Below are 12,224 nucleotides of genomic sequence, written 5' to 3' on the forward strand. Positions count from 1 at the left end.
GCAGGGTCTCCGAGGGGGGCAGGGCGTGCCCCCAGACCAGCCAGCCCCACCATGCTCCCAGGCATCCCCACTCTACCTACGTGGCTCCTTCTGCTAAACCAAACCCAAATCCACGCCCTGAGGACACAGCAGAAAAGAAAGTGAAACTTGTCCACTTGCAGAATTTTCTTCACTGAACACTCAAGCTAGCAAAATGTTTAGAGCCGACTGCTGAAAACCAGGCATCCTGGGAGACAGGGCCACCATGGGGAAGAGACCCTCGGACAAAAGGCACCGAAGGAGGTGCCCAGGACTGTGGCTGCAGGCACCAAGCCTGAAGTCCACCGGAGCCGCCCCATCCCAGGCCCTCAGGTGTACTAACTGCTGAACTTGGGCCAATTGTGGTCCACGTCCCTGAGATTCAGCATCCTCAAGTACAGACTCCACAGTCAGGCGAAAACGTGGGCAAACTGGGACCTTGGCGCATGGCTGGTGACAATGGGAAATGGTACGGCCACTGCGGAGGACAGGCGGGCAGCTCCCTGGTGAGCTGCAAATGTACCTAATGTGGACTTCGGACCACAGTGTGTCCAGGTTCATGGCAACGTCACTCGCAACGGCCAGAAAATGGAAGCAGCCCAGTACCCTGGGATGGACGGACAGATGAGATGGGGTCCACCCACATGGTGGAATACGATGCAGCCCTGAAAAGGGAATCCTCCCGCCTGCCGCAGTGTGAGTGAACCTTGAGGACGTGCTGAGTGAAATGAGCCAGACAGAATGGACAAACGCTGTGTGACTCCGCCTCTGTGAGGTCCCAGGGGGCCAAACTCATAGGGACAGAAAGAAGAATGGGGGTTGTGGGCGGGAGTTAATGGTCAGTGGAGGCGGAGTTTCAGTCTGTGATGACAAAGTAGTTCTGGGGGCGGTGCACGGTGGTGACAGCCTCAGAACAATGCGAATGTACTCACACCACTGACCTGTGCCCCTAAAAACAGATGCAACGGTCGGTTTCGTGCACGTACAGTTTACACAACAAGGAAACCATGCCAGGGGGCCTGCCCTCGGGCCGTCCTGAGCACCGGTGGCAGTCACACTGTACAGCAGCCTCGGCACACAGTGGGCCTGCAAGCAATGGCTGCCTTTACCACGACATCAAGAACAAAACGAGGTGCTTGTTAATCAAGTGCAAGGGGAACTGGGGGAAAAGTGAGCCCGCGTCAGAAAGAACGGGCTAAATACGCTCATGGCTGTGTGGGCCTCCTCCCATCAGCCGACCCTCACCTCTTAGTAACAAAGGCAATGATTTAAAAGCATCCAGATTTATGAAAAGATGCCCCCGTCTCTGCAGGTAGGGACTCCGTGTTTGCATTAACCTCCTTGGAGAAGTCCCAGCCCCCTGACCCCTTCCGCTGAAATCATCAAAGGCAGGCCTTCTTGTTACCCAGGCGTGGCCAGGCCGCTGCAGCTCTGAGCCAACAGCTCGCTTCTCTCTCTCTCTCTCTCTCTCTCTCTCTCTCTCTCTCTCTCTCTCTCTCTCTCTCTCTCTCTCTCTCTCTCTCTCTCTCTCTTCTCGGCTGTGGCCACTCATGCTTGTCAGGTAGACCAGCGGGAGGGCCACCAGGAGCCAGGGAGACAGGAGAGGAGTAGGCTGTGGCCCCCAGACCCAAGGAGATCTGAGTTCGAAGCCCACCTCTGCCATCTACAAGCTGCGTGACTTCAGGCAAGTCATGTCACCTCTCTGGTCTCAGTCTCTTCACCTGTGAACTACAGAAGGTTACCTTCCTCAGGCAGAAGCTGCTGGGGAGCTTACAGGTCTGAAAAGGCCCTTGCAGAGGGGTCTGACGCACAGTGGGGACACAGAAATGCTAACCTGACTGTGACCTGGTGGCTTCACTGCCACGTGTAAGAAGGAGCCTGCCAGGAGAGGGAATCGTGGTTCATGCTTCCACCCCTACTGAGCGCACACCGTGGCCACACGCCACCCCCTGCCCTTGGTTACTATCAGACAACCCCAAGGAGGGGGTGAAGTGACGGGCGGGCCGTAGTCCCCGCAGGGGTGAAGGCGGGCTGCACGTGGACCCCCACGCCGCGGGTCCCCTGCCCACCAAAGGTTTCCCCCACTGCTTTTCGGGTGAAGTTGGTCAGCCTTGACTACATTTGGACTGACGACACTCCATGGTTTGGAGTATTTGGGTTTGATTGTGAAACACGCACAGTACACAGCCCCTCCGCCCGGCCCGGCCTGCAGGTTTGAAAAGACAAGTACATTTCGTTCCCCCACCAAAGAAGCGGCAGCAAGCACCCCACGCTTGTAAGGACGATGACAGCTGGTTTCTCTCGAGCAGAGACATCGTTTCTAGAAGAGGCACGAGCGGCCTTCTCTGCACTTGTTCTGCTTTCCCTCCCAGACGTGAACATGACCTCTTCTGGGCCTTCACTGCCCACCGGCATGTCCAGGGCACCTACAGGGCCGTGGCGGCCCCAGCGCTGGGGTGACCGCGACAGGGACACATGTGGACCCGCTGCAGCCTGCGGTGGGGCCAGATCCCCAGGCCCGGCCTCCCGGCCAGACCCCAGAAGTCCAATTTGAGGGCAACCTTTGTTGCCCTCAAAGGTGACAGGAAAACCTTTTCCCACCCCCCCCCCCCCCAGGCCTCTTCTTCAATGTCACAACTTCCCTCTGGTGGTATGAGGATCAGTTACTCTGTGTCCCCTTAAGTGACTAACAACTCGGACCCCTCAGGGGCCACCCACCCAGGGCTGGAGGAAGCTGGATGGGTCAGCGGGACCCCTCTGAGAAGACACCCACATCCGTATCTGTCACTGACCCACACACTGGACGAAGCCTGTCCCCATCTCCAGCCTCGCCTTCACCAGCGGGAAAACCCCTCGGCATCCCAGGTTCCCCCAGATCCCATAAGCCCGGCCCTTCCACTTGTCTTCAGCCAAGAACAGCATCACAGGATGTGTATCTCATGTTCACAGTGCAGCCGGTGCCGCGGTGAGCTCCTCCGGGTCAAGGACCCACTGAGCTCATCTCCGAACCCCTGGTCTAGCCCATAATCGGGCATCAGCGCGGCCAGCGAATGAAGGAACAGCTGGGGCACCGGCCCAGGCCCAGGTCCAAACATGGCCTGGGTCCCCAGCGCAGGCTGCGTCCCCGTCGCCCGCATCAGAGCCCAGTGCAGCCCGGTGGGGAGCTGGAGGCTAGAGCTGCCGTCATGATGCCAGGGCCGGCCAGGCCCGAGTCCCAACCTCAGTTCTGCTACTTTGTGCTGTGTGACGCCGGGCACATTGCTGACCTCTCTGAGCCCAGTATCCTCGTGAGCAAAAGGCAGGGGCTACCTCTTCTTAGAGGTGTTATGAGGATATGAGGTTCCTGAGCAAGGTGTGCAAAGGGCCTAGGACGCTGCTGGCACAGAGCAGGCCCTTTAGAATACAGCAGCAAGTCACAGCAGCGGTGACAGCACTGGGCCTTCCTCCCCTTCCACTCACGCTAAGGGAACCTCCTGGCAGGAGACCTTCAAAGAGATGGCAGCCAAGTCCTCATCGGAGCCCACGGTCCTCAAGGCTCTTCAGCAGCAGCTCCCTCCTCCCTGCCCCTCACACTTCCCTTTGCCTCTGCCACCCCATGTGCTGGGGAACAGCTGCCACCACCCCAAGCTGGGAGGCCGATCAGTGGACCCTCCAGTGCAGGGCTGCTAAGCAGGGAGTTCCAGTGTCCTCACTTTCCAGGTGAGGACACTGAGGTTTGAAGACAGGAAGAGGCTAACCAGGGTCAAGGCCACACCCAGGGCCCTTGAGAACAGGAGCCAAGCACGGCTCCATCTCTGGAGTGTCCCGCTATGCCTGCAGCTCCCCCGCCAATGTGTCCACAGTGACATTTCGTTTCAGACAGAAGCCCATGCCACAGAGCCCCGAAGAGCGACGGGGCGGCCAGCTGTCCCAGCACCACCACAGAATGTCTCACACCAAGGACACTCGGAGGTGTGTTCCAACTGCAGACGCCAGACGGAGGGTCCAAGAGGCTGCCCGTGTGGGACTGCTGCCCAACCCCCCTGCACATTTCACGTGGCCCCAGCGAGGCGATGAGCTTCTTTGTCCGGGTTTCAATATGAACTCCAGCGGGGCAGTGTGGTCCAGTGGGCAGAGCCTGAGGCTGCGACCTCGGTCAGTTCAGCCACACACGCCTCGTCCCCACTCTCTGCCTCAGTTTCCCCATCTACACAATGAAGAGGCTGGATGAGATGATCCCTCAGGGACCCCAGGTCCCAGCTCATTAAAGCTTATTCAAGCCTTCAGGCCACCGAGGTGCCGCCGGTCCTGGGCCACGCAGCTCCCCACGGAGGGCGTCGGCTGCCCCCACTGCATTCGGACGGCTTTCAGAGCGGCAGGACGTGGCGGCCTCGCTCCGAGATCTCTGGTGTCGGTGGCCAGTGCTGGTTATTCCCATCCACTAACTGCCTTAAAGTGCTGCATCCAGGCTGCATTAAAAATTAATTACACATGCTATTTTATTGCCAGTGCATAATGTAATGAGCGCCAGCTGTGCTCAACAGCCAAACTCCTTTTTAAGACAGCTATAAAAAAAAAAAAGAAAAAAAGAAAGAAACTGCACTTCCAAATGCCTCTCCTGTCAGAGCAGAAAAAACAGCAACATCTTGTATGAATTTGAACAGAATTCTTTGATTTAGCTCTGCCTTCAGAACGGCTCACGGAGTGGGGTGGAATCTGGCTTGGCTGCGGGTCTCGTCTGGACGTGGCTGGGACCCTTTTTATGGAAGGACAGTCACACTGGTAGGTGCCCCTGCCCACTGCTGTGCAGTGTCAACTCCTCTCCTAGCCCCCCCTTCCTGCCCAGCAACGTCAACCCCCGCTGGTGGCTGGTGCCGGAGATGTGACTTCCAGGCTCTGTCAGACAGCAGACTTCTCTGGAGCTCACCCACGCCCTGAAGCCCTGGGCCACCTCCACCAGCCTGGAGAGGTGGCTCCCTCCATCCCGGGCCTTGCGGCTGGCTCTACACGGCATCTCCCAGCGCTTTCTCTGATTACGGGTCCTGAAGGCAGGTGGTGCCGGGTGCTGTGGTCCCAGAAGCAGACAGGCACAGGAGCAGGACCCAGGGACTGGTGCACAGAAGTCCCGCTGGGTGGCATCTGCTGGAGCCCCGGCCCCTTTGGTGATGCAGACATCACAAGGCATGCAGATGACTCTAAATTTTTAATAACTCCCCTGAGAGCCCTTTTCTTCAGTGGGCCAATCCCCATTGACCCGGACCCCAGTGGGCGCAGAACAACCCAACAACAAACAAAACTTTGCACAGGGAGGCACACGGGTGTCTCTCGAACCTTCCCCCGCAGAGTGCTTCTGCAGTCCACACACGCTCACCCATATGTCTCTTCTTCTTTGCCCCATACTCACCCCTCCCTCCAGAGTCTACATGGAGGCTCTCACCCCCCACTGGGGCGCCTCTGCACCCCTCAGCAGCACCGAGACCCTGCGCCAGCAGGGGCGTGGTGGGCACTGCCAGCCCGGCCCGCAGCGCCCCTTGGCTTCCCACTGATCCTCCGGTGTTAATCAAACCCAGTCCAGACTGAAACTACAGCTTGCTTCTTGTTCTGGTATGAAATGTGCAAAGCACAGACCATATCATTAACATAAAACTTCCAGAAATAAGGCCACTTTCCAGACAGACTGTATTAATTGCACCGAGCTTCCACAGCCGGGGTGGTCTAATCCACGGCGTCCCATTGGACGGCTCCGATTATAAAAACCAACACAAAATGAACACTGGGATATAATTGAAGGAGGAGAAAACGATAGATTCTACTGTTAAACCCTACTATTTACTTACAGGTATTCTTTTATCTTTATTGTCCCCTTAGCCCAAGCCAAGAAACCCCAGACTAGTTAAATAACACAGCAGCACACTTTCAGTAGAAAAGCCGATTGAATTTAACTTTACAGGATGGCCCTGTGATTGCAGCAGATACTAACTGACTCCTCCTATTAAACCCAAACTCTTCCACTTCCCCGAACTCAGGTCCTGTGTGTTCTTGCGTGAGACCTTGAACTTCACCGAGCTCATGTATTAATCCATGGGGCTGATGACCCTTCGCAGCTTTTAAACATGCAGGGATGCCTCTTGATTCCGTTGCTCGCTCCCGAAGCTGGTGCCGGCCGAGAGGGTAAACACCTTTCAGAATGGAAACTCAGCATCCAGCCTGGAGAGCCCACACAGGGCCAGACATGGACGCTGTGAAGCTGTGAGACCCACGCTACTCCTGCACGGATTTCGACATCTACAGGGCTCAGCACAGGGCACTGTTCTCGGCGCCGGGCACAGGACCGCGTTCGATCCTCAGCACCACCCCCAAAGCATCAACCAGCATGACCCCCAGGTTACAGGTGGGGAAACTGAGGACAGGGAGGAAAACGACTTGTCCAAGGCCACACAGCTATTCAGGACAGAGCAGCCTTCACCGCAGAGGCTGATACACGTGGATGTCGGCCTCTGAATCGTAGAAACCTCAAAACGGAGAAAGGTCCAGGCCAAAGCCCAGTGGTTTTCTAACTCTTCTCTGCACATCCCACCCCTGCCCTGGGGACCCGAGCCAAGCCCCATGCCCAGCCTGCCACAGGAACTCTGTCCTCAAAACAACCCAATATGATTCTGACTTCGGAGCTCAATACAAGGAGCCTCATTTTTAAGTGTTACGTATGTATCACAGATTTAGTTGTATATGTATGCGTATGTATGCTATAGGTGTGTATTTTTATAGAAGGGGAAACTGAGGCCCAGAGAGGGGGAGATGACTTGTTCAAGATCATCAGCCAGGCAGCGTAAGGGCCAGGGCCACAGCCCAAACCCCTTGACACCGCAGGCGGCCTGGGGAAGTCCCTGCGTGGAATTTCTCAGGAAGGAATGTCCTTGGCCAAGAACGCCTGGACTCGGCCGCCCGTTATTTCAGCAGACTCGAGAAGCAACGGGCAAGCAGCGCTCTGAGAAGTCCCTTCTCCCACCGTGACCGTCAGCAGGAGGTCTGGGATGGGGTTCTGGGAGGCGGGGCTGTTTGGGGTGCAGCCGGCCCAAGAGGCACACAGCACACACACCTGTGTGGTCTCCTCCCTCACGAAATCACACCTTCTATAAATAACCACGGATGCGTTCCCGGGCATGCAATTAACCTGAGCCAAACGTCGTGACGCAGGGTTTTCCATGTTAATTTGAAGAGACAGGTCCAGTGCATCCCGGTCCGGAAAGGAACGAGAAAAAGCAGGAGCAGCAGCCCCTTCCCACCTGTGCACAGGCCTGCTCCTTCCTCACCGGTTCCTGGTGATACAAGGACTCCATTCCAGCTACTAATTAAACAGGCACTAAGAACATTCAAGCAGAGAGCCCAGTGCCAGGGACAGAAGCCACCAAGGGACCGAAACCACTGGAATAGGACATTTCCAGTACTGAAACTGATCAGGAGATAGGGAGGTCCAGCCTGAGACGCAGGTTGATGAATGGGGACCCCGCAATGAGGGGACAGTGCTGGGCATTGGTGTGGCATGCCAGAAGCTGAGGGTCAGAATGAGAGGTCTCAGGGACCCCAGGCACAGACACCACACTGCCACCAAGTGTGAGGGCTGCTCCAGGGCTGTGAGCCCTTGCAGAGTCAAGCTATGAAACCCAGAATGGCCTCCAAGCCAGAGGAGCCACCATCAAAGATGAAACAGGGGCTGGATGAGCAGCCCAAATCCCACCTCTGCTCCTCCAGCCCCTTCAAAGGGTCCTCCTTACAAGCGTGCAGATCCCCCTCCCTATACCTCCCTCCACCACCAGGCTGCAGGAGGGCAGGGGCCCGTGTGCCCAACTCTGCCTTGGTTGCACAGTTACACAAACTAAGTGCCCAGGAAGTGGCTTTTCATGGACAAATGGATGAGTGAGTGAGTGAGTGAATGAATGAATGAATGAGCAAGTGAGTGAGTGAATGAGTGAGTGAATGAATGACTGAATGAGTGAGTGAATGAGTGAATGAATGGGTGAGTGAGTGAATGAGTGAGTGAGTGAGTGAATGAATGAGTAAATGAGTGAGTGAATGAATGAATGAATGGGGTTCTGAGACCTCCAAGTCTCTGAGCCGAGTTCTCTCATCTGTAGAGTGAGGAGTGAACTACCTCCTAAAATGGCCATGAGGATTAAATTCAAGAGGGCGCACGAGATGCTGAGCACAAGCAGCACAGAGTAGGCCCTCAACACACAGTCCCTATAAGGAAGTGGGTGGCACCTCGGCTGAGAGCCTTTGTGTGAGGAATGTCCCCCAGACGTAGGGTAGGCTAAGGCACGTGGCCCAGTGGGAGGGGTGGCTTTGTCAGGAGGCATCCTGACAAGAAATTCCAGGTCCCAGACCTTGGCCCAGCCACTCACCCTGCCCATGCCTTGACGTCCCCATCTGCAAAATGGGGACGGAACAGCTCCGGAACAGCTCCTGCACAGCACGGTGGCTTCTAGGCAGAGCCAGTGCCAGCAGAGGGTTAAGCCACTCCCCGAGCACAGGGGGATCGTGTTTCTGTACCGCAGAACTTGACCGAGTCCAGTCATAAACACTTGGGCTGACCTATGATAGCTCACCCCCCACCACCACGTGGGGCTGCAGCACTAATTACAGGAAGCCAGAGAGCAGGGCAGACGCCCAGACAGGGCAGCCCCCCGGCGCCCCTCAAGCAGGGGTCTCGGCACAGACCTGCGGAGCCAGGACAGGCGCCCCAGGCACCCTGGACACGGGGCAGCTGCTTCTCTGCAACCACCCCCCACCCTGAGGTGATTTCATCATTGCTTTGTGCTCACAAAGCATAAGCCCAGAACCTACGAGGTTGCCATCTGTCCAGGAGGGTGCTGAAGGCTCCAGGCTGCCCCAGGAGCAGCAAGGCCCTGCAAGCTCTTGACCTGGAGCTGGGACTGCCTGTGGCCCTTTCCAGAGCTGTGGCTCCAAAGGGACCCTCCCTTGAGAGAGCTACAACTACAAGCAAACCCTGCGCCATAAAAAATGCCTTTTTCTTTCACCACCCAAGTCAAGAGAAGTTCTGCAGGGCCGGTAGGGGAGGCCTCTGCCCGTGAGTCCCAGGGGCTTCCAGCCGGAGCAGGAGTTTGGGTTCTATTTGGGGACAGAGTGGGGGAAGGATGTAATTGATGGGGGACAGGCTGAGTCACCTCACTGCCCCTGTGTGCCCATCTGTAAAATGGGCAGCCACGCCAACCAGCCGCCAGGCGCTCAGTGGGTGCTCAGCCCCTCAGGGGAACACATGGCCCTGCCCCGAGCCCCCAACACACCCCTCAAGGTCTCATCCCCCAGCCGAAAGTCTCCTTTAGAGTGACTTTGTTTCCTCAGACTTAATGGGCAACACATTCTCACAAAGAAGAAACTCCACGTATTGGACGGTTCAGCAATGCACACAGACAACCATGGAATCTTCTGGCCATGTCTGGTGGGGGGAGTGGGGTTTGGGGCTGGGGAGGGGGTGGCAGAAGAAAACCTCAGATGTTAAGCGTTATCCAATTAGGCTTTAGCTAAACAGCCCAAAGAGATGGAATTTGGAGGATGGAGGCAGGGGGTGCTCCTTCTGGGAGACTCTCAGAGAGGATGGAGGCATGGGGGGACCTCCCGACCCGTGGGAACCAGGACACTGATGCTCAATTCTGTCGGCATCCTTTACCACTTCCCCTGGCGCCCCCCAAGAAATGCCTTTTGGGGCAGGGGCTGCACGGCCCCGAGTCCCCACCTTGCCCGGCCACCCCCGGGAGCCCACCCCCCACCGCGGCGTCTGTTACCTGACAACTGACACTGACATCCAAAAGGAGCCTCCGTGTGCCCCTCACCCTGAGTCCCGTCACCCGAGACCGGGCGCGCGCTGCAGCAGGGCAGGGGGAAGCAGGGCGGCAGAGCGCCCAGGGCGCGCAGAGGTGAGGTGATCACGGATGTGTGAGGGTGGGAGGAGGAGGCAGCTATGGGGGCCATCGCTGGCAGCTGGGCAGGCCTGCACGGCCCTGGAGAAAAAACAATAGAAAAGTCTGGTCAGTCGGGCCCTGCACGGAACACGGGGCTCAGGGTGCGGCACGGGGGCCCGGGGCAGAGGGCTGCAGGCCGCCCTTCTGGGGTGCCAGGCCCTGCAGGGAAGACCACCGGGGCACAGGCAGGGGCCTGAAGGATGCCACTTCCACAGCTGCCAGGTTGGGCTGTCTTAGGGCCGGACTCCCATCCCTGGGGGCCTAATGCAGGGAGCGGTCAGGGGGCCCACTCCCAGCTAGGGGCCCTCCTGTGGGGGCTTCTGAAGGGGTGTGGAGCAGGCTCCATTTGGTCATCTGTTCCCAAAAATCTGGGCCACCCCCCTCTGGGAAGCTCCTGGCCACCACTGTTTGCTCTGTTGGGATGGGCTATTTGCACAGGCCTGGACACCTCCAGTCCACTTCGGAGCGCCGGGGCCCTGGTTAACCTCCAGCCTGGCAAAGGGCCAGCTGGTACCTCTCTCCTGCCCACGGTCTTCCTCAGCAACCCAGGCCCTGTGGCCTTTCAGAAAGCTTTGAACGCCCCCCACGAAACCCCTGGCACTGCTCGGTACCCCTCCTCACACCTCCCCAGTCCGATGGCCACCACGCAGGGCTGGGGGCCTGCCTCGCCTCGGCTCCCCAGCACAGCCTGCATTTGATTTGACCGTTTATCTTAAATGGCTAAGAGACCACCAGGGCAAAACATTTGTGTGAAGCCCTTGCCAAAACCACAAGTGAAGAAGCCCAAATTCCCTGGGTAAATAATTGAGCAGGGAAGCATCAGAGAGACAAAAAGAAAACATCAACAAGACAACAGGCAGCTGGGCCCTGGGCAGGCACTGCCAGGGAGGCCACCCGACGCTGCTCAGCGCCCCACGCAGGCCTGAGGGGGTGGGGAACCTGCCCAGCCCACAGCCCTACATGGGATCCCCCGTCCAGAAGAGCCACTGCGAACCCACTGCGGGCCAGGAGTCACAGGTTCACCTCACATGAGTTTCCCACTGTGCCATGGGGCGGGGCTTACGATACCCATTGCCCAGACCAGGAAACTGACGATGTGGCTGCAGAGAGCTGCACACACCAGCCCACCAGCAGGCCGCCCCCCAAACCCTGGCTGCCTGGCTTCAGAACTGGCGTTCTTTCTCAGTTACCCAGGACTAGGGGCGTCGGGGTATTTGAGAAGACCTGTAAGTGTCTTCCCAGGGGGCCAAAGCTGACCCCACTCACTTGGGCCCTTCTGGGCCAAGGACAATCTCCTACTAGGCTAAGCCCAGGGCCTGAGATGTTCTGAGCCGAAGGCCCAGGAAGGATGTAGCCAAGGACCCCATAAGCTGTTCCAGCCACAGATGCTGAGCAGAAGGCAATGCCCCAGATGGAAGGCAGGCCCCCCAGAAAGGTCAGCACTTGAGGCCAGTGTCACCAGTCTCCTCCCGGAAGTTTACCCGGGCCAGTCCCCACCTGAACCCCCCTGGACACTGCACGTTTGACCTGTCCACTATGGAGGCCTTGCTTACAGACCACGGAAAGCCCTGGATCATCCGTAACTGTGACAGCCACTTTGTACTGAACGCCCGTTGCAACTGCCCCACCCAGCCGGGAAGACTGTCCCCACTCCACAGCGGGGAGTTTGAGGCCCAGGGAGGTGTGGAACTTAAACCCAGTTGTGTCTCCAAAGCCTGGATGTGCCTTGCTTCCCACCTGAAGCTGCAGCCAGGTGGAGTGACCAGGACGCCCCAGGAACCTGAGAGGGAGGGCCCTGGGCGATCAAGGGGGGCCTGAGGGTCTGTGGGCTCAGTCAAGCCATCAGAGGTTGCAAAAGAGCAAATCCAGGTGGGCTCCCAGATTCTGGGTGAGGCCACAACCCAGCCACCAGCAGGTACCAGGGCTGACAAAACCAACAGGTGTACCTCCCCGGGCCTGGTGACACCACCCAAGCCGGAAGCGAACAGAACCTGTGTCTCCGTGGTCGGAAGGAAGAGCCACAGGGCAGCTCCAGTAGCAGCGCCTCCTTCTGGAAAGGTTGGGCTTAGGCCACAGTCAGTGGAGGCAGAGTCATCCCCAACTCAGGGAGGGGTGGGGGCTGGGCTGCCCCTGGAGGGGCTTCCAAACCTCATTAGGAATTCTCACCTGGCTGAAGACCACTTGCTCTAGGGGCCAGCTCAGTGGAGGCAGGAGAGGAGCCAGCAAGATTGAGGGGCTTTCAATCCTAAA

At 57.8% G+C, this 12,224-nt stretch overlaps 1 protein-coding gene across 6 annotated transcripts in view; it reads right to left on the reverse strand.

Moving 5' to 3' along the window:
• The window catches only part of BCL11B (BCL11 transcription factor B), an 89,984-nt gene that overhangs the window by 40,563 nt on the left and 37,197 nt on the right, over positions 1-12,224 (reverse strand). For 2 of the 6 annotated variants that reach the window (XM_053928638.2, XM_053928637.1), the window contains exon 3: positions 9,798-10,013. The exons of the other annotated variants lie outside the window; for them this stretch is intronic. In XM_053928638.2, coding sequence (XP_053784613.1) covers positions 9,798-10,013 — 216 coding nt within the window. The remainder of the gene's footprint in view (positions 1-9,797; positions 10,014-12,224) is intronic. 6 annotated transcript variants of the gene reach the window in all.

This window comes from Desmodus rotundus, chromosome 7, assembly GCF_022682495.2.
Source record: "Desmodus rotundus isolate HL8 chromosome 7, HLdesRot8A.1, whole genome shotgun sequence".
NCBI lineage: Eukaryota > Metazoa > Chordata > Mammalia > Chiroptera > Phyllostomidae > Desmodus > Desmodus rotundus.